The 27,785-nt window shown below is 35.5% G+C and overlaps 1 protein-coding gene and 1 pseudogene across 1 annotated transcript; one reads left to right on the forward strand and one right to left on the reverse strand.

The window, feature by feature from the left end:
- The first annotated feature begins 4,528 nt into the window (after nucleotides 1-4,528).
- LOC114282521 (uncharacterized) lies at nucleotides 4,529-10,254 on the forward strand (annotated as a pseudogene).
- A 9,383-nt stretch (nucleotides 10,255-19,637) lies between these two features.
- LOC114314156 (WEB family protein At1g75720) lies at nucleotides 19,638-23,158 on the reverse strand. The gene is made up of 2 exons (XM_028260617.2): nucleotides 22,862-23,158; nucleotides 19,638-20,320 (listed from the first exon to the last, which is right to left on the reverse strand). Exons 1-2 carry the CDS (start codon nucleotides 23,006-23,008, stop codon nucleotides 19,847-19,849), a joined length of 621 nt encoding a protein of 206 aa, XP_028116418.2. The 5' UTR covers nucleotides 23,009-23,158; the 3' UTR covers nucleotides 19,638-19,846.
- Between the last annotated feature and the right edge of the window lie 4,627 nt (nucleotides 23,159-27,785).

Raw genomic sequence — 27,785 nt, forward strand, 5'->3', positions numbered from 1 at the left:
AAAACCTTTCCCGACAATTGGTCACCGACAAACGTGGTGACCAAAACTTTTAGTCGCTAAAAACCTTTGCTGACTAAAACATGACTTTTGGTGACCAAAAATTTAGTCGCCAAAAGTGCTATTTTTTGTAATGAGTGCCCCATTTTTTTTGCGTTGAGGAATATGGCAACAAATTTTCCTAGAAGCTTCTAGTAGATGTTTGGGTTTATTATTTGCATAATCGAGCAGATTATAAAAAATGAAGACTTTAAAAAATTGAATTTTAGAATAGAGAGTCTGATGGAGGTGTATATACAAAAAAATATTATATAAAATAGAAAAAGTAAAATTTTAATTGTAATTTAATTCAAAATTTATTGAAGTTGATGTGGATGCTTTTACATCGTGGGCATGAATACAAATCTTTTACCAAACTTGATTTCTTCAATAGTAAATGAGATAGGAGTTTGCGCCAAGCAAACGGGCGAGCTAGTTGTAACTTGGGCCTTGCCGTTGGATTACGTGATCGAGTTGGCATAGCCGATGGTAGTTTGGCCGAGGTTCTAGATCATGCGGCTAAGTTAGCCTAAGGTCCAGAAGCTGGACCGGGCCAAGCTGTAGCACTTGTATCCTCCAAAGCTTATGGCCAAGTGTATTCAAATCCTTTATTTTTTATTTTGGAAATCTTTGGTGTTGTTATGGGTTGGTTTTGGAGGAGTACAATCCGATTTAAACTTGTTGGGTTTAGTTGTTCGCACTTATTCTTGTCAAAAGTTCCTTGGAGACTTAGAAATTCTATTCTAGGGTCGACACCAGCCTCCCTAAGGGTCGACCCTTACCTGTTGGTGAAGTTTCTGGGAGTGTTGCTGGAAGATAGGGTAGACACCAAACTGGAGAGGGTTGACCCTCTTATGTCTGTGTGTTAGTTGCTAGAAGATATGGTAGACACCAAACTGGGAGAGGGTCGACCCTCTTATGTCTGTGTGTTAGTTGCTGAAAGATAAGGTCGACCCCCTCCTGTCTAAGGGTCGACCTCTGCATTTTTTTTTCAGATTTTTGAGGTCCGAATGAGCCCTCTCTAAGGGGGTTTTTGGGCCTATTATTTTATTTGACCTGGGGGCTTTTCCTCACTACTATAAATAGGCCCAAACCATTTTTTCTCTTATGATTTTCCTTCCCTTTTCCCTCTTAAACCGTGATCTCTCTTCTCTCTCTAAAACCCAAACTTTTTCATTTAAATCTCTAGATCTACTCATCTAGAGTGATCTTTTCACCTTGCTCCTTTGAGATAAAGTGTAGAGCTTGTCAAGGGCTTCGTTTTGATCGGAGCAAAACGTGGTTTCGTCGCCATCGAATTTTGAGCTTTGTTTCTTCTCTCTTATCTGACCTTGAGGTAGGGTATTCTACTCTTTAATATGAGCTTTAACCTAGATATTTGTCATTTTGTATAAATAGTGGGATTTGGGAAGATTTTGGTAAAAGTTAAGGTTTGGGTTCTAAACTAAAGGGGGTTTTTCATGTTGATTTACAAAGTGACCTTGGGGGTTTGTGTATGAGGTTTTTTATTGTTGAAGTGGTGAGATTTGGACCTATGGGTTGATATTTTGGAAAAGGGGAAATTTTGCCCTAAGTTGAGTTAAAATAACTATTTATATAAATAATGAAATTGGTATGGGAATTATGAAATTGGAGGAAATGTGATTGAATGGTATAGTTTGGTTTGATAAATCACACACCTATGGAATTTGATAAATTATCTGTTGATAGATTTATTTATCTGTTTAGATATATTTGTTTTGGGCTATCGGTGGAGGATAACTATGATTGTTGTAGAAACTGCATGAGAATTAGGATGATTGAAACTAATCAATTGAATTATGTCATTGAATATGACGGTTTGATTAAACCATTGAATATGTGTTTTGATTGGTCATTGTATATGACAAAGTGTTTAAATACATTGTATATATATCTTTGTTCGGGAGGAGATAGGGGATGTACTTCATTATTTGGGAGGAGATAGGGGATGGACTCCATTGATAATTAAGTTGGCCGGAGTGTCCAGGGTGAAAGTCCTGAAATCTTATATATTTATGGGTACCGGTTCCCTTGGACGTGGTTCTGTAAAATGGTAAGAAATAAAAGTGTTGGATTTGATGAATGTATTGAATTGTGAACCACTGAGTTGTAGTCTCATATTGGTTATTGAATTTGATAAATGAATTGAGATATTTGTTATCTATATTGAATGACCTTGAAAAGAATATGTGTTGGTTAAGAATGTTACACATTTATCTGATGCTCATATTTTAGTTAATTCTCATGTATGGTTTAGCATATCTTTACTGGGCTTTGGCTCACCCTACTTGGGAAACCATTTTCAGGTACAAGTGACATGCCACCTCCAAGGACATAGCTTGGGAGGCTTAGAGGCTAAAGGCTCTACTTTTGTGATTTCATTTTTTTGTGTTTATATGTCTTCTTTTGAGCTGAGGGCTTTAATTGTAAAGAGCTTCTGACTCTCTCTTTTGTTGTAACCAAGTGATTACTTAGAAAGATGTAAGCCCTTAGGGTATTTATTTTGTTGTTCTTAACTAGAGTTACATGCTATGGTTTCAAGATGAATATTTATAAAAGTGTAATGCATGTGACATCTTTTGTAATATTAACTCTGATGAATGAAAATATAACATTTCTATTGTGTCTCTAGACCTTATGAATGGTTGATTTGTATAATATTTTGAGGGCGTTACATAGGCCGAGCTAGGTGAAGCGATGGTCTAAGGCCGAGCAAGGTTAGCGGGAACGAACGGAGTTGGGCAAACCAAGCTAGTTATTAAGCTCGACCTTGAAGGTTGGCTGAAATTGAGGCTGGAATTGACTGGTCTATGCCTAGCTTGGTGGAAATTGCCAGGTGGTCCAATTGTAGTGCGAGAAGAAAAACCCGCCAATGGTGTGCGTCAATACTGTTTGGCAGTTTGGCCAATGTTGTTTGGCGGTATTGACGGGTACACGTGTAAAGAATAGAGAGGGCAGTACAACCACACGTCCAGGAAAGGACGAGTAGAGTAGCGCGCATAGGCTATATAGGCTAGGCGGCGTCTCCATACAACAGGTTTGATTTTCTAGCGACCTAGAGCTCGATCTCTCTTTGGTCTTCTCTCTGAAAAAAATGGTGCTAACTTGATCGTCGGACTAGCTTTCTGGCATCACACTCGCCGGGTAGCTCATCGTCATTGTGTTCTCAAGTTATCGGAGCGAAGCAAAGCTTGGACACAAGGAGTACGGACAACAACGAATATTTTCTCCCTGTATAATTGTCGCTGTCTGTGGGAATTTGACAGACAAAACCTTGCTCTCTAAGCTTTTCTGGTTATCTTTTATGGCGAACCACGACGACATTCCGCTGTTCGCTATCGACGGCATCACGCTAGAGTCCGTTCGGCGCAAAGATGGCATGTCTTCCATTCCGACGATGGCTGGTTTGGAGACCTTCGCTCAAGGGCTTCCTAGAGATGCGCGAGACAAGCACACAAGGAGTTGTGGGCGCTCTGTCAGCCTAAAAGAGTGTCGCTGACGGTGAGACTCACATACTCAGTACTTGGAATACAAGCTGAGAGACCAGGATACCATCATCAAGAAGATGACGATAGAGATGGAGACCATGAAACGCTAGATGAAGAGAATTGGCGTCATTGGAGTAGGAAACCACAGTGAGCACACCCATTCTCGTTGTTCCAGCAGTCAGAATAGACGCCGCACCACTTCACTTTCCGTCACGAGAAGTTTCAAAGTTGGAGACTATGTTACGCAGACGGCAACATCTCGTACGCAGGACAGTAGTTACCACCCCTCACGTTCAACGACGGCATCAAGATATTTACGCTTCGATCGGTCGAAAGACTTAAGGAATGTATTGGAGGAGTGCGCTAGCTGGCGGAAAGCGCAAAGGATGCCTACATTATAGCAGCTGGCCCCTAGAGGGCGAGCTAGTGAAGAGGTCGCCATGCCACCACCACGCTTGGCGGCACACGTGCCACCAAACAAAGAGTTGGCAAGGTTAAGCGCCACCCTTTTTTTTATTAAAATAGAAAACACGCCACTCCCCACTGGATTCCACCAGCCTAAGTTCACGCTATATAACGGAAAAACCGATCCCTACATGCACGTGAGCCATTTCTGGCAAGGTATGGCTGAACACAGGCAGAATGAAGCATTAATGTGCCTTATTTTTCTATTGAGTTTAGGTGAATTGGGCCTAAAATGGTTTGAGAGGCTGTCAGATGAGAGTATTGAGCGGTGGCAACAGTTGGCAGAGGCATTTGTCACCAGATTCAAGACAAACACCATAACGCCCAAGGAAGTTGACCATCTCTTAGGAATAAAGATGAATTTGGGCGACTCTTCGAAGGCGTGTAATGCTAAGTATTGGGAAACATTCAACGAGATCTCTGATTGTCCGACCAACCTTGCAATCACTCAGTATAAGCGCAGTCTTCCAGTTGGACATTAATTGAGAAACTCACTCATAATGAATCAACTGTTGACCATGGAACTGCTCATGCAACACATTAATGAGCACATCCGAGTCGAAAATGATGTGGCCACAACTACCGTCATGGCAAATCCGGTAGTAGAAGACAAGCGAGTAGCGGGAAAGATTCAAGTAGTCGGACAAGAGGATGGCTGTGCAAACAACTATGGAAGAGATCTAAAGAGTTCGGTTTTGGAAGACGTTAGGGAGAAGGCCGTGGAAAAGGGGCATAAAACTTACAAAATATAAATGGTCGATCTATTTCTGGAACACCGAATACTGCCAATATGAAGTTTTATTCTTAGTTTTACTTTTCTAACCCTTTCCACTATTGACGTAATGAAACAAGTATATAGTTTTTTGAGAAGTGTTGTATTTTCGTCCCACTAAGTAGATTTAGTGGGGTCCAAGGGGCAACTAACAATCATTCTGACAAAAAGATTAAAATTCTTTGCCGGGCTGATTTTTCTTGGCAAGAGGTTTGTTGATAATTTTGTTCAACTTTGGAATTCTTTGCCGAACAAATTTTGCTCGGCAAGAGGGTTGTTGATGGTTTTGATCAACTTCAGAATTTCTTGCCAAGCTGATTTTGCTCGCCAAAAAGCAAGTTGTCGAGCTGACCTTGCTTGCCAACTTTAGAGTTCTTTGCCGAGCTGATTTTGCTCGCCAGCCTTGAAATTCCTTGCCGAGCTGATTTTGCTTGCCAAGAAGTAAGTTACCGAGCTGACCTTGCTCGCCAACTTTGAAATTCCTTGTTGTGCTGATTTTGCTCACTAAGAAGCAAGTTGCCAAGCTGACATTGCTCACCAACTTTGAAGTTCCTTACCGAGCTGATTTTGCTCGCCAAGAAGCAAGTTATCAAGCTGACCTTGCTCGCCAAGAAGCAAGTTGCCGAGCTGACCTTGCTCGCCAACTTTCGATTTCCTTGCCGAGCTGATTTTTCTCGCCAAGAAACAAGTTGCTGAGCTAACCTTGCTCATTAACTTTGGAGTTCCTTAGCGAGCTGACTTTGCTCGCCAGCTTTGGAGTTCCTTGCTGAGTTGATTTTTCTCGCCAAGAAGCAAGTTGCCGAGCTGACCTCGCTCGCTAACTTTGGAGTTCTTTGCTGAGCTGATTTTATTCGCCAAGAAGTAAGTTCCCTAGCTGACCTCACTCGCCAACTTTGGAGTTCCTTGCCAAGCCAATTTTGCTCGCCAAGAAGCAAGTTGCTGAGCTGACTTTGCTTGCCAACTTTGAAGTTTCTTACCGAGATGATTTTGCTCGCCAAGAAACAAGTTGCTGAGCTGACATCCCTCACTAACTTTGAAGGTCCTTGCCAAGCTAATTTTGCTCGCCAACGAAGTTGCTAAGTTAATTATACTCACAAAAAAGCAAGTTACCGAGCTGACTTTGCTCACCAACTTTGAAGTTCCTAAACCAAGCTAAGGTTAAGTAATCTCATTCATGTTACAACAGAAGGGATTTAAGGCCAACAACCGAGCAAAGCGAACCACCGAGCAAAGTGTCTAGCCCGGCCTAGTAATGTAATTTCGGTTACGCCAATGCGGACGGAATTAAGGGGCAATTGGGAGGGGAGTTTGCTCCAAGCAAATAGGTTGAGCTAGTTGTGACTTGGGCCTTACCGTTGAATTACGCGATCGAGTTTGCATAGCCAAGGGCAGTTTGGCCGAGGTTCTAGATCATGCGGCTAAGTTAGCCCAAGGTTCGGGAGTTGGACCGAGCTAAGCCGAGCTAGGTGAAGCGATTGTCCAAGACGAAACAAGGTCAGCGGGAACGAACGAAGTTGAGCAAACCGAGCTAGTTATTGATCTTAACCCTGAAGGTCGGCCGGAATTGAGGCTGGAATTGACTGGGCTATGCCTAGCTCGGTGGAAATTGCCAGGTGGTCCAATTGGAGTGCGAGAAGAGAAACCAGCCAATGGTGTGCGTCAATACCGTTTGGTAGTTTGGCCAATGTTGTTTGGCGGTATTGACGGGTACACGTGTAAAGAAAGGACGAGCAGAGTAGCGCGCAGAGGCTATATAGACTGAGCGGCACCTCCATACAGCTAGGGATGGCAATTTGAAATCGGCCTGACAGGGACCCGATCCCCCGATCCCGATTTGATCGATTTTTTCCCGAAAAATACCCCCGACAAGAAGGGGATGGTATATAAAAATTAATCCCTGATTAATTTCAGGCCAGAGACGGTGATTAATGCCGAATCCCCGGCCCCGCCCCGTTTGTCCCCGACTTAGTATATATATATATAAAATATACTTTTTATATATTTTGTTTCTGTCTCTTTCTTTCTTTTTCATTTGCACACTCTCTTTCGTTCTTATCCTCTCAATGCCTCTCATCTCTCTCCCTCCTTCTCACTCACTCAGAGTCTCTCTCTCTCTCTCACTCTCGCACCTCTCCTCCCCTTCAGCGCCACCGCCTCTGTCGCCTCGCACCGTCGTCTTCCTTCGTTGTTCGTCGCAGCCACCGTCGTCTACCTCCGTCGTTCATCGCCTTCGTCCATTGCAGCCATCGTCGTCTACCTTCGTCGCAGTCACCATCGCCGATTGTAGCCACCATCACCAATCACAGCCACCATGGTCCACCTTCATCGTAGCCACCAAGATCTGTCTCTATTTGTCTATTTTTTTTTTTTTGGATAGTTGATGCATGTTGATGATGTTCTTGATTGATGATGCACACACTCAGATCTGTTCACCATCGCATGATGCACACACAGATCTCATGATTTTTTTTTGATGATTTTGTTGATGTTAAAAGTTGTTGATGATGTTGAAATAGATTTGGGCGGGGAATTTTCGGGGTCGGGGAAACCTGATCCCTGTTAGGAGGCGAGGATGGGGACAGTGACAGGTTCCCCATCGGGGATTGGGGCCGGGGCCGGGAAATTTTTTACCATCAGGGATCAGGGACGGGACGGGTGATCCCCGGCCTCGCCCCGCTACGTTGCCATTCCTACATACAGCAGGTCAAATTTTCTAGCGACCCAGAGCTCGATCTCTTTTTGGTCTTCTCTTTCTTTCTCTCTTAAAAAAAGGGGTGCTAACTTGATCATTGGAGGGGCTTTCCGGCATCACATCCGCCAGGCAGCTCATCGTCATTGTGTTCTCAGGTTATTCGAAGCGAAGCAAAGCTTTGACACGAGGAGTATGGACAATGATGAATATTTGCTCCCCATACAGTAAATGAAAACCTTACATAGAAAATGGACCAACAAACTTTTTGCGACCAAATTTGGCGACTAAAAAAAATTTAGTCTCCAAAACTTGTGAAATTGGTGACCAAAAATTTTTTTAGTTGGCAAAATTATAATATTTAGCTACTAATTTTTTTTAGTCGGGAAATATTAATTATTGGCGACTAAAAAAAATTTTAGTCACTAAAAATCCCATAATTGGCGACTAAAAAATGTTTTAGTCGCTGTATAGATAGTTTTGGCTACTAAATTTTTTTAGTTGCCGAATGAAAAACAAAAAATTACTTTCAAACTTTTGGCGACCAAAAATTTGGTCGCCAAAAATTTATTTTCAACGATTAAAAAATGTTTTAGTCGCTATATAGTTAGTTTTGGCCGCTAAAATTTTTTTGTCATAGAATAAAAAATAAAAATTTATTTTTTATCTTTGGTGGCCAAAAGTTTGGTAGCCAAAAATTTATTTTTAGTGACTAAACAATATTTTAGTTGCCAAAGAATTAAAATATTCGGATGGGAAATTTCAAATTTTGGAGGGATTTATAAAATTAATTGGCGACCAAAATATTTAGTCACCAAATTACTACTTTTAGCGACTAAAACAATTTTAGTCGGCAATAGTATATAATTTAGGCTAAAATAATATGTAGTTAGATTTTCTGTACCCTTTTTAGCGACCAAAATAATATTTAGTTGCCAAATGACATGAAATTATGTACTCCTTATATACATTTCCCGACAAATAAATCATTTAGTCGTGGAAACTCAAAATTTTATAGAGGGAATAATTTCAGATTCGCGCCTCTGTCTCACACTTTTACCCTCTTTGTGTATACACCACAACCATAGAACCTCTCTCTCAGCAAACCTCACCACCGTATATCAACAAACTTCACGGCGATCAAACCTCACGACCGTGCATCCTCAGCACCGTCAGTCATCGTATGCCGCAAATCAGCACCGTTGCCACCGCTAACAAGTTCGCTCTCTCACTCTCTTTCGCTCTGTTGCTCTCCCGCTCTCTGTCTCGCTCTGACTCTCTCTATCTAGATCTCACTCTCTCTCTCTCTCTCTCTCTACCCCTTCTTGTATTTCCTCAACTGTGAACTCTTGCTCTAGGGTTGTTTATTTTACCCATTCAGTTTAATTTTATCTTCATTTCTGAAATGGGTTTGTTTGAAGTGGTTTCATTACTAGATTTTATGGGTTTAATGGGTTTGATTTTAGAGTTTAATACATTTCCCCCTATTTTTCCTTTCTTTCTCATTAGTTTCAAAGCCTTAATCCATTGTATGTAATCTCATATATTCAAAAATAGAAATTATCAAATAAAAGTGTTATCAATGGCAAGATATGAAAGGTTGAATAATTTCTAGCTGTTTGATATGCATTAACGATAGTTCTGATTTATTAATCTACCTCTGCTTCTTAGGCAAGACGGGCATCATCTAGGAGAGAAGTCCTTCATACTGATTTTCTCACACCACCCATCCTGAACGAATCTATTGTAGTATTGGGAAAGTTAGCTGACATCAAAGCAGTGGCCCAGGGAGGATACCCACAGGTTAAATTGAATCAACAATTTCTATTGGATTTTGTTTCAGTAAATATTTTTCACACCTATATGTTAAATATCTTTCAAGTCTTCCAGGCTGAGCGTTGTCGGCTTTTAGTTGGACATCCACAAGCATTTACAACCGATCCAGATATTGTTGCGGCATTAAGGCAAGTCATTGAATATGCATTATTCTTTGAGTGTATTTTTATTTTATTTTTTTGAAATAAAAAACCTTGTTTGTTAAATGGTTACTCTTGCCAGTATCACAAGACTCTTTGGGTTTCACCCTTGTTCTCATGGTGACTTCTTGGTACAGGGATTGCTAGGGAGAAGTTGGGGGATATTATCTTGCAAGTATCATCTCCAATTAATTTGAGATATGCATTCATCATCATCACTGTCATCAGAACAAAATAACACTTGTAAAGATTTTTTATTTCGTTCAAACTGGTCACCGATACCTGTAATGGACAATGGATCCCTAGTACAATAATCCTTGCTAGAAACTAGGTTGGTAGATGATGTTTTAATTATAATTTTCCTCAATTTTTGAGATTCCTTTTTTATTACCTAGCATATTTTGATTTTTATAATCAATAAATTATTATCATCCTTAATTTACTCTTATGAATTATGTTTAGGTTGATGCTTAATGATTGTCAATTAGGTTTTAATATTCATCTGTTATGCCTAGGGAAAAAGGGGAGCTCAGGTTCTTATTGTTCCAGAACTTGTTGACTTCATCACAGTAGCATTGGACAAGGTAGTGATGCTCTCTTATAAATAGCATTCCTATTCTTTGCCAATTTTTTTCAATTTTTTTTTTTGGTTGTAGTCTTGTAGAAGATTGAGCTAGGAAAGGAGATATGTCTTAGTTTACATGTTCACATATTGTAACAGCTTTTGTGACTTTATATTTGTAAAAGCTTTTGATTCTCTTTTTGGAAGAAAGAGGAGTGAGTTGACTATTTTCCTTCAAGAATAGGGATAAGAGTGGGCTATTGAACTTTGCCATAAGTGTATGAAAAAAATATAAAATAGCAATACAAAACATTTAATAAAATGTGATACTTTCTAGATTTTTCTTGTGAAACCCTTGAGGAGTCAAATTAGAAATTGAATAGGTAAACTATGGGTGATTTTGTTGAAAATGATAAAAGAGATGAGCTATGAACAAATTTAAATATATGTACATATACATATATATAGTTTTAAAGGGCCAGAGTGAACAACATTCTCAATGGTTATATTATCCTGCTTAATCTAACTTTGTTTCTTTACTTATTTTTTTTGCCCCTCAAGTGTAAAAGGAAATGAGTCAAGAATAAAATAATGGATGACTAGTGTACAGTGCCTCAATAAGGGTGGCGAGGCACTATAGATTGAATTGTTTTGACTAGTGTTTTGACTACTGTCATGACCCAAACCCGCCCCTATGGGTTTAGCACCGTAACCGGCCAGTAATCCAAGATTACCGAAGGCCTGCTTAACAGTGATACAGTAAAACAGAGTACAGGGGCATGGCAGAAGCCAAAACAGTAAATACACATTGTCCAATGAGCTGTGACGGTCTGTATGCCAAAAAGACTTTTCATACACATATACATGAACAGTACAGAACAGTATGTACATATATACAATCATTCAGTTCAGGGACCTAATCCCTATTAAACAGTACGGTAACAGTCTATACAGTTATACAAGCAGATACAGAGACAGACGGGGAAATTAAAACACCCCTAAGCCGTAACTTGACGGGCTCGGAACCTCGCAGTGAGGCACAGTGGTTGGCTTGACAAAACTGGAGCTTACCCCGACGCTTCTAACCACGGTCTGGTGCCTGTACACCTACATATATCTATATAAGCAGTGAGCTAAAGCCCAGTGAATAACGTAATGCGTAAAGACGTTAAGAATGAATGTCCTTACAGTAATGAAAATAGTTCGTTAATTCAGTATATCAGTCATTCAGTCATATGTGGTACATCCATTAGCATAACAGTATAGTAAACAGTAGGTCTTAAAAGACCGAACGGTAAATGATGGCCATCAATCAGTAGCAGTAATGGTTCCAACAAGGGAACCGACAGAGATCTCTGTAACAGTAACAGTAAACAGTAGTTGCTAAGGATGCCACGATACAGTTCAGAATATAGGACGTACATTCATTCAATTAACAGTATCAGTTTAGAAAGCAGTACAGTTCAATTGTTCAGAAGATAATCATTTTGAACATATCTTTACACAGTTGTTACTCACTGAGTTCTGGGCTACAGTAAAGCTAGAGCGCGTCCCCAGTCGCCAACCCTATACAGTTACAGATTGAACACACACTAAGCTACACAGTTGGGAAAGATAATAACTTAATCCCTAATTTGCCTCGGTGTGTTTTACATCTATATCCTCATTAAGATGTCTTAAACTAGGCCTAAGAATGCCTAGGATGGGATGAGGATGCAAAGATACACTTCAAAAGTATTTTCAGAATTTTCAGAAAACAGGGTTCACGCTCGAGCGTAAGTTACTCCGCTCGAGCGGACATGCAGACAAAGGTTTCCGCTCGAGCGTTCTGCAAAACAGTCAAAAGTGCTGGATAGGTGAAAATCACGCTCGATTGGGCGCTCGACACCCACTCGAGCATGAGACACAATGTCCCGTTCGAGCGTCAATTATTCCGCTCGAGCGGACTTCAAAACAGTGCAAAGTACTAGGAGCATGAATTTCACGCTCGAGCACCAGTCGCCCCGCTCGAGCATGAGTTCAAAATCTGGAATTTCTAGATTTGAACCTCAAGCTCAAATTCAACTTTTAAAACATAAATTTCGATCCTCTTGGGCCAATTTTCCAGAAAACATCCCAAAACTCATAGTTTAACATGATTCCAAAGCTCAATTGTAAAATCAAAGCCCAAGGGTGTTTCAAACAACTCAATTTCAAACCAAAACTCAAGAACATAACTTCAATTGAACATGCCTGAGTTTAAACCAATTCAAAGCTTCAATTTCATGCTCTAATGAGCCAATTCTCCAAGGACAAGATGAAATCATGGACTTAAACACAATATGAACATGCATATAACATTTTACCATGAAATCAACTCACAACTCAACAATTCAAACATGCATGCATGGAATGAGCTCCAATTCAACATTATTAGACTAAGACATGACTTGGCTCCTCAATTAGACATGAACCATGCAAGAATCAACTTAAACACAATAATGAGAGGTTGAATTTCCTTACCTAAGTCTTCAATCACAAGACTAGAAGCTTAATTAGACAATTGTCCTTCAATTCTTCAAGTTCTCTAAGCCAACTCTCAAGAACACTCACTTCTCTCCCTCTCTCCCTCTTGGTCGGAAATAACAAGGGAAATGGCTAATGAAATGTTTTGATTACATGTATAACAAGGCTCAAGTATGTTGGCTAAGTGGCCCACTCAATGGTGGCAAAATGGTAATTAAGTCAACACATGCAATTTGGCTTATCTTAACCTAATTTAATCACACCAAATCACATTTTAACTGAATACGCCATAAAATCATATAAATTCTAAGGATCACCAATCATCAATCAATTTCAGATTCGGCCGCCGATAAGGCCTTCAATTCGCAATTTAAACACAAAGGCATGAACAGATAATCAAACAGACAACAGATAGACATACAATTAAACAGATATACTTAATCAATTCAGTTCCAGATTTCAGTCAGTCAGTTCAGTACTTCAATCAATTCAGTTACCAATCATAATGAGTCTCAGTTTAGCAGTAATCAGTGGTTAATCGGTAAACAGTGACGAGGGTTGTTACAACTACTCTACTGGAGTTTTTTTGGTAGATTTTGGCTGGATATTTTAACAAAAATTGGGGTTTGCCTACTCTTCTGGAGTTTCTCTAAGCTCAGTTATGAATTGGGTTGGAATGCCCTTTGTTAATTAAATTTTTTTCTTGTTCAATGCGCATATAAGCACATGTATGGAAGATAAACTTCTACTTAGATAGTTAAGTAGCACATTTCCTAACACTTTTATTTTTATAGCTTTTTCTCGTTCTCAATTGGAACTGTATGGAACACTGAGGTGGTAAGATGCAAAATGTTTAAAAATACACAGTTGGCTGACAATTTTGAGATGTACTTTGGCCTTTTCGAGTGACCACAATTTTGATACATGATGAAACATGTTCATCAATAGGATTATCCCACAATTTTGGCCTCTTATAAATTTTTTTATGAATCATAGTCTCATAAATTCATTCCGCAATATTTATAATGTTTCTTTTGACAGTTCCAATTCAATAATTAAGAAGAAGGATTGGAACTTGTGGATTGATGCTGGAAAGAATGTGGTGAGGAGAGAGAATATAGAGGCCGCTGTGAGGAGGATGATGGACGGCGGTGATGATGATAGAGAAGGCTAAAGTGCTGGGAGAGATGGCATTGAATGTTGTTAAAGAAGGTGAATCATCTCATAGAAATTTGACGGTGTTGATTGAAGAGCTTGATCAACTAAGAGATCAAAGGGCTAAGGATGATTGAGGGTTATTACATTGTCTATGTCTCTGTTCTTCACTGCTTATTACATTTTGCTGAAATAAGGCATTCAAATGGCTTTTAATAGTTAAATTTTGTATATGGTTGGAAATTAAATGCTACAGGTTGTGGAGAAATATTTTTAGTGAATGGTTGAGAATTAAATGAATGAATGAATGGATAGATGAATAATTTTATACATGCACAGGTTTCAGGTGGCACAAAAAATATTACAGAACAAATTATAAAAACTAAATGAAACCTTTTGGCGACTAAACAAATATCACAGGTTGACTTTTGACTAGTCGCTAATTGTGAAAAAATGAAACTTTTGGCTACTAAACTTTTAGTTGCCAATTATAAAAAAGAAACCTTTGGCTACTAAATGTTTAGTTGCCAATTCTCAAAAAGTGAAACTTTTGACTATCAAAAATTTAGTCGCCAAACATACATGCTCAATTGGCTACTAAATAATTTAGTTGCTAAAAGTAAAAAAAAATATATATATATATATATATATATTTAATTATTTTTAAAAAATATATGGCGACGAAAGTTTTAGTAGCCAATAGGTCATTTTTGGCTACCAAAAAAATTTTAGTCGCCGATTTTTTCCCCGACGATCTATTGGCGACCAAATATATTAGTCGGAAAAAGTGATTGGTGAATAAAAACTAAGCTTCTTGACGACTAAAATTTTAGTTGCTAAAAGTAAAATTTCTTGTAGTGATTGTGAATTCGACAATGCTACGTAACTCAAATTTTGTGGCTCAAAAGTGGCTCAAATGGCTAAAACGACGTCGTTTTGAGTACAGAACAACATAAAAATGGCCAAAACGACGTCGTTTTGACCATTTGAGCCACTTTTGAGCCACAAAATTTGAGCTACGAGACATTTCCCTTGTGAATTATATGGTTGATTTTATTCCTGACTTTGACAAGATGTAGGACCTCTTTGACAATCCAATTAGGAAATAATTAACATTTTAATTTAACTTTTTTTTAAATTGTGCAATTTTTTTAAAGCACCTTATTTTAGCTAGTGTATTTTTTTTTTGATTTTCTAATTAGAGCTGCTTCAACTGGTGCAATGGATTTGATACAGCGATTAGAGGTTTTGGATGTAAAATTTAAAACTTTTTACGAGTGTCTAGTATGCTCTAAATTCATATCGTTTGTCGTTATCCAAAGCAAAGGGTACCATATGGGCCTCTTAATGACATAAAATAGGAAAAACGAGAAAGTTGCTACTCTATTGTTTAATTGTGTAATGACAACCTGACTTTGGATGATTAAGAAACTTTCATGGGACATTGGTTAGTGCATCAATATCACTTTTTATGTTTTGGGAAGAAAGTTATGGGACACAATTATAATGCCCCTAAGCCAAAATCATTATCTCAACCAAAGCCCTTTCAAACTTTAGTCCTAATAAAATATGTATCATTGGAGTCTTACTATTCACAGTTCTTTGGCTCTCAACTCTTGAGTTGTTGCTGTTGTTGGTTTTTTCTTTTTTCTTTTTCTACTTTTTTCATTTCTAGGGGAATTTTCTTTTTATTTTTTAACTTTCTTTTTGAGTCATTTTTTTGGGGGGTAACTTCTTCTAAGCTCGGTTTACTAGAGACAAAAAAAAAAAATGTCAAAAATATCATCTGAAATCATTTTTTAATAAAAATGTTCTAAAAATTTTAGGATCATTAGTCTAAAAGAACCTAAAAAATAAAGAAAAAACGTAACTCAAAATAGGAAAAAAAATCCTAATGCTAAAAAAAAAACAACTCTTAAAAGAAGTAAGATTGCAGTAAGTTTATAGTCACATAAATAAACCAAATAACCAACCATGGTGTATTTCAGTGTCGTAGCATTTTTCTTCATTTGTGATTCCATTTGCAGTGTACATTCATGTAATTTTTATCAAAACAAACACGATAATTGATATTATGACAAAATAACTATTTCATTCCAACCTTATTTTAGTGAAGCAAACATAGCACAAGAGTTAAAGGATTCACGAGAAAACAAAGCAGGCCACCCATCATAATTGTTACTAAACACTTTTTTTAAATTCCAATTTTAAACTAGAGGAGAGGGAGTCAAATAATCATAGATAGACAGATTTACCTACTTAATACTTGTGTGATTATGAAAATTAAGAAGCCCATTTTTTGTGGCTTTTGACTGATCATCAATATATTATCTTTGGTACCTCACCACTTTTTAAAAAAGCACCTCGTCATCCTTGAAGTTAAAGCCATCAAAATTTTGTTTAAAGCTATGAAATAATGCAAGCTTTATATTGATATGGAATTCCTCAGTCCTTTTCTCTCTCCTTTCCTCCTTTTTGTTTTTGCTTTCTTCGTTTTCAACAATTTTGCTCTTGCATGAATATTATCGTACCTTCCCTAGAGTCCATACATAATGAAATTTTGATAAATGGACTTCTTATATGATTATGATTAAGTTGGGAACTCATAATTAGGAGAACATGTGTTTTTGGGTAACGTTTGGGGTCAAGACTCTTGCCCATTGTCAGTGAGCCAAAAAATGCTATGAATCATGGAAGTTTATCCCAAAATTTGATGCATGGTGTAAATTTTAAAGTTAGTAAGATACGAGTTATATCATGAATAATTACGATCTATGAATGTACTATTGTAGATAATTTTTTTCTCATTTTATAACATTGTTATTAGTGGGCCATAGATTCTTTGTTATTATGTCTTATAAGACTGAGTCGGGTAAACATGTGTGAATTTTTAATCCTCTTTAGGCTCGCTTTGTCTGGCATCCCAACAAGTAGTAGCTCTTGTGATCACACGTCTAAAAAGAATTGCTATGCTTTAGTCACGGCTTTTTACCATTTTTTATCATTCGAGAAAAAAAAAATAATAATAATAATAATAGAAAAAATAAATAAAAAAGAGTTGGCTACTCCTCATGTACGTTTCATAGCTATGTTGTCAGATTGTTAGTTAGAATCTCATGTCATTAATACAATGGATTAGCTAGCTTAATTCATCCCCTAACTAATGTGAACCTCGACCCACCTAATCATATAAAAAATTTCAATGTTTATAGTATATGTTTAAACGCTGCTTAGAGATGAAGATAATCGCAGAACCCAATTAAACTATTGCTCTTCGTAAGGACAAGAGAAGCCCATGCAAATGATTTGGGCACATGGTTGAGACAACATTCTTCTTTTTTTTCTCAATTATGCTCATTGAGTCTGACTCATATAAGTATAAACTTCACAAATTTGGTAGGAATATAAAAATTAATTAAAAATTAGATACAAAGTACATCCGAATAAATAAGATTTTATCGAGAGTTTATTTGAATTTATGTTTAAAAAATCTAATTCATCTGTATATAATTTTATAATCAGTTTTTATATTCGTTAATTTAATGTAAAAAAAGGCTTTGGGAGACCTCATCACTGTCTTTAAATCCCTCACGACACAAATGATAGCATTACACTTCCCGGAGAGACCACCTGGCAAAGGGCATAGAAGAGAAATGTACAGGCCTCAAGGAGGAGAGTCTGAGAGCTTTGTCATACAAGTAAGATCAGACAACTCTGAAGAAGAAAATAACAACTTCAAAGTCCCTAAAACTAGGGTTTCTTTTTCTCGTAGTCCAAAGCTGAACTTCTCAGCCATGAAGCTCTTTGATCGGTTCCGTAAGATAGTAATGAGGCTTGTCTTCTCAATTCCATCAAAAGGATCCTCTTCTCAGGCCGCAGCAGGGACGTCGGGTCCTAGAAGAAGATCTTGTGATCGGCCTGAGCCTCCGAAGACTTCGTGCAGCTCATCGTATTACTCATCGAGCTCGCATTATAATGAAGCCATTGCGGATTGCATTGAGTTCTTTAACAAATCATCGCAGGAGGGTGTTTTGTTTGGCAGGAAATCAGACGTTATGGTCTGATTTAAGAGGTTCTTGTGTGTGTGTTCTCAAGCTTTAAGGTTATTTGTATAAAAGATATATGTATAAAATACATGCAGTGGTTGAGATGAATTTCAAAGCTTCTGTTACATCGTGGGCTTAATCGACACAGAAGTTTCATGTGTGTGTGCGCCCTGTTGTTGTTGGTCTTAAATATAAAAAAATTAAATTAAACTTAAATTTCCAATATAGATTAATAAATCTAGATACTTACCAACAATTCATACAATTTTTTTTTAAAAAAAATATTGCATGGTATATAGATCAATCCTGAGTGTGAACCATACTATTTTTTGAACTGAATGGTGTTGTTTGCATTGTTGTGGGCTTATCATGGGTTTGCCTCACTAATTTAAATTGTTCAAATTATTAAACCCGCTGAGCAAATTATGTACATAAAATTTTAAATTAATCGACTTTCAGTAGTTACATGATCAATTATATTTGGGAAAAATAAAAATGAACGGATATATTTTAAAATCATAATTGTTATTTATTTATTTATTGTTAATAAGAATTTTGATCTGATCATGTTGTGAAAGTCCAATCAACTTAATTTTTTTGCATGGATAATCTATTATATATATTTTACAATTTTAATTATTTTAGATCACCAAGACGGGTCTTTAGTGGGCGTAAAATAGTGCAAAATGGATCCTCTAATTCAAAACATATGCCTGGACGTAAACCTAGACTTTTATTTTTTGAACGGAGAAAGCTACCACTCTATTAAGATTTAGACAAAGCCAGCCCCGGCTTAACCCTCAAGTCATTAAAGCTAATGTTTTAGGCCACAAATGTTACTAAGGCCTCAATTTTTTAAAAATTATAGTTAAGGTTTATATAATTCTGCCCATTAAGAAAGAAGGCCTAAAATTGTTGTTTCAAATGAGTAATATTATACAAATAAATATTTTTTTACTAGTTTCTTTTACTAACTGAAATAAATATATAATATAAGTAATGATATATAAACTAACAAATTTTACAAAAGTTTCTTACTCTTTCATGTGACATCTTTCTTGTAAATTGATGAAAAATTTGATAATTAGACAACACACTTTTTGAAGAATTTTAGAATTAATTGAAGCATTAAACTATGTAACAAAACTTGATATGAAGATTTAATTAGTAATTTTGTATATTAAAGTCTTAGAAAAATAATTTTTAAATAATAATTTTTTAATAATAAAAAAAATTATTAAAGGCCACATTTTAATTTGTTACTTTAAATCTCAATTTATTTTGAGTCGGCCCAGGACAAAGCTGCCAACAAAACTATATAGTAGACTTGTGGTGCTTGGTGCTGTGCCCTTTAAGCGAATAAAGTTACGCCTTCATCACTACCTACGAGTTTGGTGCGATGATAGTTGTTGAGGTCTTAAAATGTGTTTTCCGCGCTTGCATAACGTCAGGCTTCAAGTAAACCTCTCATCAGTAAAGAGCCTTTTTCCCGTATAACTAGTTACTGTATGAGAGTGTGTCAATTGTATAAATGGATTGATGTCCTTGATTCTCTGCATTTTGTTTGCTCTCGTTTGGTTTAGAGGCGCTATCAATGACTGGAGTGGGCTTTGAGGCCCATTAATTTCATGGGCTTGAGAAATACCAAGATCCATGGGTCCAACTTACGACTTCTTTGGGGCAACCCACAAAATTCGTAGCCGCAAAAAGAAGTTGAAAAAAACTGAATCCAGTGTAAAGTATGGATTGGAATCCAGTATTCCTTTGTCCCAACCCTGCAACTCATCAAAATTTGAATCCAAAATTATTTTTTAAAATAATTAACTTGTATTAAATTTTTGACATCACAAGTACAGCAAGAGTGGCAAAGTCAATTGGACATAGAACAAAATATCAAAGAAAGTTCATTTTCACATAACGTAAACAAGAAGAAGCAACCCAAAGTTGATTTCCATCAAATAAAGTAAAACATTTCATACATTGCTCATAAAATCCTAGCTTTATTTTGCGGAACATGATACCATTATTTGATTAAACATGGTAAAATTGGGTGATGTTTGGATAATGATTATTGAAGTTAATTTGAAATTTTCGCTTCATATTTATGTGTGCTCATCAAATTTAATTAAGATCACAGCAATGCAACTTCAGAGCCTCCTTTCTTTCTCGAAAAAATTCCCCGGATTAGAGGGATCAACGGTTTCTTCTCCTTCTTCCTAAGAGAAGGGTGCCTTTGAAGCACTGCATCACCTTGTGGTACCATGACTTTTGCAAATGATGGAGGATTAGCAAAAGTCACATATCTCTTCTTTTGGAACTCAACTCTAGTATGTGATTTGGCTTCAAATTTTGTAGTATCTTCGACAAACTTGATGTCTTCATCATCGATCTCTGTTTCCATGATTACTTGTTTTTCTGATTCTCTTTCCTTCAGTTTATGGAGCTCGCGTTTAGTTCGTTCGAGCTCTTCTTGTAAGGAAGACAGGCAAGTAGCCATTAGCATACCTTCTTGTTTTGCTTTTTGGAGGCTTTGCTTTGTTTCTTCTAGTTCTGCTGTAACATTCCCAATCTCTGAAGGGCCATTGCCATTTTCTTCATTTTGCATCTATTATGCCAAACGAGAAAACAAATTATTATATAGAAGATATTTATCAATCACAGGGTTAGAAACATTAATTTGATGTCTGCTGATCAATTTTGGATGGGCATGCAAACGGTGGATGAAAATTTGATACTATTATAATTTACATCCAATCAATTCATGCTTCACTCGTAAATTTTTAGAAAGTTACACTAAATGTAGTGTATTCTATCAATGAAAATTTAGGTTTGAAGTAGAACTAAAGGTTTAAATGCAGTATTGGATTACAAATTGATATAAGTCACCATGTAGTGGTATTATTGAATCATATGTATAAAAATCAAGTGAGACAATTGGGAAAATTTTAAAATCATCAGCTATAGAAAGTGCTTTATAGTAGTTGAACCGATTAAATAATTATGAATCGACTATGTATCGATATACACGTAATCAATATCGAAAGATCTAAAACGCGATATTTAAAAATGATTGATATTTAAAATCATGAGCATATAGTACATTACTTACTGTAAGTACAGTTCTAGTCCTCTCTAGTGGCTTCCTTAGTACTTTCCCAATACTAGGGAAGGCACTTAGCAGGTCATGTGAATTGGCATCTCTATTGGATGAAACCAAAGCAATTGATGATTCTCTATTAAAGCTTACAGCTAAGTTGTTATATATTGTATCACAATCAATAATTTCATTATATTTATTTGTTATGTACCTTTATTCTATCACACTTGATTATTAAAAAATTAAGAAAAAAGGAAAAAGGATAAGCCTACTGCATGCATCTAGATAAATGGGCTACATTCCAATTATACTAGAAGAATACTTGAATTCATGTTTAAGCAAACATTTTTCAATCTATATTTTTGTGTGTTCTACAATCTAGACTATACCTAATAGATGCATGAATGCTTTACTTATAGATTAATCATCTAAATCTTAAAGCCAATCAATTCAACTTTAGTAAATATCTGTCTTGATGTTTTGCTTTTTCCAAATTAATCCTCAAAAAGATATGAACAAACAAATTGGAGATATTGTGGTTAAGAATGTAAGACTATAGTTGTTGTGGGTGCAAAATCAATGTCCAATTAAGTGGGACATTTAGTTCTAGATATACCGAGAGTAAGGCTTCTCTCCAATTAATCATATGTTTTGGATAGTATTATTTAGGTCTATGGGTTCAATTTGATAATTTGATTGTTCTATTTATTTTTTTAAGTCTATTGTGAGTAGATTTTCAATGGAAAAAAAATTAGATCGATCTAAAAAAAATATCATATTTGTCTATAAAAAAAAAAAAGAGATAATTTAGTTTTAAAATTATAATTGTTGTTCTTTTTTTTAAAATAAGATAAAATCGTAAAACTATAATTATCTAATTAATTTAACTTTTTTCATAAATGACCCAAACACGATAACTTAGAAAATAAATAGATTGAATCATCAAAGTATGGCTAAGGAAGAGGTTATAGATTTAAACAATCAACATGGTAGAATGGAGACGAGCCTTATAGAAAACTCTTTAATTATAAGCACTTAATGGGATGAAAAATAATATCACAGCACTAATTACTACTGGACTCATTACCTATTAAAATCTATGATCATTCTATGTCTAATGGAAATGCAAAGTAAATTATACAAATAAATAAATAAATTTTGAATGTGAGAGGGTGATTTATGCTCCGGTGCTGGGCCGAGGTGTAGACCGAACAAGTTGAGGGCCCAGCAAAGCATTGGGCCGAAATGATCGACTGTTCACCCGGAGTTGGGCTACCAGAACTTGGGCCGGGCAGAGTTTGGTATGTGTGTTGCCCCGGACCGTGCAGAAGCTGCTCGACCAGGAAGTGACCGGTCAGGCTAGGATGCTTGGTCCGAGGATTGTCGAGACCAGACAGACCGAGAGGCCGGCGCTCGGAAAGGCGCGGTCAGCCGAGGTAGTTGATTGACCGGCGAGAAGGCCGACCAAAGGAGGAGTCCGGGCTAAGCTCTGCCGAGATGCCGCCTAGCCCGGTCCTTCATTCGGTTATCCGGTTAGGCGCTTAAGGTATGAAGTATGGTATGACCGAGGTAGGGCAGCTCGGCTGCCGAGCTCCAGCTATGCTGACAGGCAGTTGAGAGCAGGTGATGAACGGCATGGTTTATGCTGACAGATGGGATAGCAGAGCCACGTGTCAGGAGATGACAGGGAGTGGATATGGGGCTCAGAAGGTATATAAGCATGTCTGCGCCCCCCATACGGGACAGACGAACACTCTGTAAGGAATTTCTTACACTCAAACATTCTCTCCCTTCTCTCTATACCCTCTAAGGTGTGTGCTAATTTGATCGTCGGAGGGTGTTTCCGGCCACACACCGCCGGGTAGCTCACCGTTATTTGCTCGCAGGTGATCGGATATCGACGGAACTCGGAAGAAAGGAATACGGGCACGCCGGAATATTTGCTCCCCGTACAGAATGTATAGTCCAGTTCCACAAATAATTTCTGTGTACAATTCTATATATATATATATATATATTTTATAGACGTAACATTATTTTTATATATACCTCTTTGAGCTTGTTGGGGGAATAGACATGGCCAGCAAGAACTCTCTCACCAAACAACATAACAGCCTCCTTCACGGACCCAAACGGTGCCCTGGTATCTATCTCTGCTCTTTTCATCATCTTCATCACTCCATCTTCGCCGTTCATGTTGTTAACAATAGACAAGATCGACAAGAAGATTAATGTAATGTAGGTGGATTGAATGAATGTAGCAACAAAGATGACCCTTTTAATTTGATGAGAGAGAGAGAGAGAGAGAGAGAGAGAGAGAGAGTGACTGAGTGAGGGATATATATCGTATTCATAGAGCAGACAGATAGAGATACATACAAGCAAGGGAGGGAGCTTCGTTTCTTCGCGTCCACTTCACTGTAATTTTTTTTGGTGTGTGCGAGACACTGTCGAGAGATTCTGTTTTTGGGTGAGTTGAGAGATTCGGTTAAGTGTGCTTATGTTTCTATGTGAAGCTGGTCATTGGACCTTATTGGGTCTCGGTTTAATGGGTCTCGCGACCCTAACAATGTTAGGTATTATGAAAATAATAGTGAAAATTTTGTAATTTTTAAATTATACTTGAAAAAAAGTATCACACACTAATTAAGGTAATTCAAGGATCATAAATCTTTTATAATTATTTTTATGAAAAAAATTCCATTTTTCCTAACTTTTCTCTTATATCGATAGTGTTAGATATGATGGAATAAATATCATAAAAAATTATCATAAAGATTCTTTATTTTTAGATAATTTATAGTGTTTTGTTGTAGAGTAATGATAGGGATCATGCAAAAAATATCATGAAGATAATTATGAAAAAAAAATTCACCCTTAGATTACACATATAATAAAACACTACACACTAATTAAAGGATAAAAAATTTTCATGAAGTATTTCATGATATATTTTTTATGATTCCTAATATTATTCTTTATGGTATATTATGTAATTATTCTTTAATTAGTTTTATGAAGATTTTTTATTATATTTTTTCATGATATGTTGTATTACTTTTTTATATATGAAAAAATAAAATTATAATATTAATAGACGAGATTTTTTGAGAAATGGATCCACCAATAAATTTGTGTAAATTACACTAACGGTTTATATAGTTTGGGATTTGTGTCACTTTACCCTTTGACCTTTCAATTGTAATATATTTAACCCTAAATTTTGAATCTCGTTCCAAATAAGGACAATTAAAGAGATTGTTGCTTTATTTCAAGGGTAAAGTTATCAATTTGATAAAATATAAACTAGCTTGATAAAAATAAATGTCAAAAAAATATTTTAAAATTTTTAAGAATTATTCCTACTCACCAAAGATAAAATTCTATAAAAATGATAAATATTTTATATTTTTATTTGTTTACCAAATTAATTTTTATTATGTGTTTAGATGATGATCATGCAATGGCTAGTTGTTTTGTTGGTATTTTTGAATGGTTATCATGTAATAAATGGTTCTACTTGTTATTAACAGATATTTTTGAATAGTTATCATGTAATTGATGATTATTAGGCTTTTAATGTATAATCGATATGTTTAATATATGAAATATTTTTAGTTTTAGATTTTTTGATTTAAATAATTGATTTAATAATGATATTAACGTTGTTACCATGGTTGACTTTGAAAAAATAAAAACTAATTTAATGAAAATAAATATCAAAAAAAAAATATTTTAAAAGATTATTTCTACCCTCTAGAAGGTAAAATTATACAAAAATGATGTATTTTTAATTTTTTTTTCACCGATTTAATTTTTAATTTCTTAGAAAAAAAAAATTCGAAAAACCAAACCAAACCAAACCAAACAAAACTTTATAATAAAAAAAGTTCTAACATTATATATTATAAAAAAAGGCTATTATATTTCAAATAATATATAAGTCAACTAACACAAAATAAGTTGAATGACGACTTTGCCCTTTAAATGAAGCAACAATGTTTTCAATTGTCCTTATTTAGAACGAAATTTAAAATTTAAGATTAAATGTATCACAATTGAAAAGTTAAGAACTAAAGTGACAAGTCCTAAACTATAGAGGACTGTTAATGTAATTCGTCTAATAAATTTCGGTGGTGCTAAATGTGTTAGGAAAATTCTATTTCCACACATTTACTTATCTCAGTGTGCATCATTTCTCAATACACACACTTATTAATTTGATTATTAATTATTTTTCTCAATTCACACACTAAATGTTTCAATTATACCCTTCATTCATATCATTGTACACATATTACCTTAACCCTCCTTTCACACACTTGTTGAAAATTGCAGACCCACTGCTATAGTTCCATTCTAGACAAAAATACCATAGTCTTCCATTGAAAACCCCATTAAAGGCCCTATCATAAATAAATAAATAAATAATTACCATGAACCAACGAATTAAAGACCAAAAACAAAAGCCAAAAAAAGCAAACAAATCAAAGAGAAATATTCTCATGAATATTTCAATAGGAAAATAAAACGCCAAAAAAATAAAAGGAGACAATTTTCATCTCTTTCTTCCTTCAATTTGAAGCAATTTCATGTTAAACACAAATAAAAATCAAACAGGTCACCAGAAGAACCTATCCTCATCCAAATTATCAGCTAAAATCCCACCAATATCTTGTATTCATTAAATTTACATTCAATTGCACATGAATTTTCTCATCAACTTAGGATCCATCATCCCGTTGAACATTCTCGAAATCGAAACAGAAACCAATGTGTGTGCTTGGTCTGAGTTTTTTTGGATTAAGTTTTGAAAATTGAGTTTTTTATTTTTCATATATTTTTTTGTTTTTAGTGAATATTTTTAAAATTTTAAGCATTTTTTTTACTTTTTTAGATGCACCTTACTTAGATGTATCTAAAAAGAAAAAAAATTGTGATAAAATATTTTAAAAAATTAATAAATATATAAAAATACGAAAAAGATACTGAATTTTCGTTTTTTTTTATTTGTATTTTTGATATTTAATAAATTTTTAAAAGATTTTTTTCACAAAATTATACTTTTTATGTGTATTTATGTTAGGCGTGTCTAAAAATTAAAAAAAAATGCTTAAAATATTAAAAAAATTCAATAAAAATAAAAAAATACGAAAAAAAGAAAGTAAAATTTTTTGAAAAGTGTTTTTGGTAAACCAAAAACAAGCAAAGTGAATACAATTATAAGAAATCAAAAACTATTTCACTCGTAAATGCGCTTTAATGTTTGGACGACAAATTAGGGTTTAGGTTTCGACCAATCGAGAGAGATCAAATGACAATGAGGTGAATTTTAAATGAAATTGAGGGGTTTAGACAATTGGGAACAATGGAGAGAAATTAGGGTTTAGATTTTTTTTAATGTGTTGAGATTTTTATATTTTTAAAAAATGTGTACAAAGAATATTTTGATATAATATTATAAATGTGTTTTGATATCTATTATAGTCATTTTATTTTAGAGTATAATTGTTATTAAAAAAATATTTTATTAAGTATGTGTACTGAGGTAAGTGTCTGAAAATAGAATTTTTCCATATGTTATGACATTATTATTGATCTCATCCATTGTATAAATTATAAATATCTAAAAATTTTAAAATTATGTTACATTATCTGTTAGTATATTAATTAATATATTAATTAGTATATATAATATTATCCAATAAATTTTGTAAAATTTTATCAATCTATGTATTTTTTGTGTTTAATTTATGTATTCACTTGAAATTCCTCCACCAAACTGGACTCTTCGTGGGCTTCCATCTAGTGGTGTGTGGTGATCCACTGCACAACAGAGATTCTGAGGTGCTCTAATGACCATCAGATCCAAGACACAAGAATATCTGAGCCCACCTTTTTTTTTTGAACAGATATCCGAGCCCACCTGATGGAGTGCTTTCAAAACACACACTCACTCACAAAACTACTACAATTATGTGAAAGTCAATGTGACGAAGAAGTTAAGTGATGATTTGAAATGATTTAAATAACGCAGTGGTTTTGGTTCAGTTTAAGATCGGATTGGATTGTATTGTTAGATTTGTGGAGTTCTACCACGGGTCTCGTTTTGATAATCCGAACTGTTCAACGTATAGAACTTGTTGAGTACTATATAACTGTAAAAAATCACGCTGATCGGATATCGATAGCTATGTGAACAAAACAGTTTTTTATCAACCGTTAATTGTTTCACCGTCCATTTTTTTACACAAAACTGATTTGATCACATAGCTATTGATATCCGATCAACGTAATTTTTAACAGATATATAGTACTCGACGATTTCTACACATTGAACGGTTCAGATTATCAAAACGGGCCCAAAAAATGAGCCCCATAGGGCGAACTGGATTGGTCCAGTCTTGATCTCAACTTGAGACAAGCTGGACCCTTTAAATAAATATATTATTTTAATTTTTTATAAAAAAATGTAAAAAAAATAAAAAAATAATGTGATTAAAAAAAATTAAAAATTAAAAAGTATGCTTATATATAATGTTACCCAAATATTCCCTAAAATCAACCCTTGATTAATGGCTTATTTGGCTCAGAGCATCTCCAATGCACTAGGCATATAATACTTGTTAGTTAAAATGCCTAGTGTGATTCACTTTTTTCAATTCCAATGCACTAGGCATATGATTTGGCATTTTGCCTCAACTCATATTCACTAGCTACATGTAGCTAGCCTTCACCGCTAGGCAAAATGTATTCATTCATTAGGATCATTTCCCTCCATCTTTGTTGTTGACGTGGCATTCTATAAAATTAATAGTATTTGGATAAATAGTTAAAATAAAGAGCATGGTTGGAGTAAAAACATAAAACAGTTGATAGGCAAAATAAAATATATACTTTATAGTAATATTCAGATAGGTAAAATGCCTACTACCGTTGGAGATGCTCTCATGTGTTAAGGTACCTTTGAGAG

The sequence above is a fragment of the Camellia sinensis genome, chromosome 3, assembly GCF_055761805.1.
Source record: "Camellia sinensis isolate YWXY chromosome 3, ASM5576180v1, whole genome shotgun sequence".
NCBI lineage: Eukaryota > Viridiplantae > Streptophyta > Magnoliopsida > Ericales > Theaceae > Camellia > Camellia sinensis.

Bases quoted from the DNA above. Each gene is read 5' to 3' on its own strand.
- LOC114314156 (XM_028260617.2), bottom strand. From the start codon at position 23,008: ATGAACGGCGAAGATGGAGTGATGAAGATGATGAAAAGAGCAGAGATA. The intron at 20,321-22,861 runs GTATATATAAAA...TTGGCATAATAG, and splicing joins CCCCCAACAAGCTCAAAGAG to ATGCAAAATGAAGAAAATGG.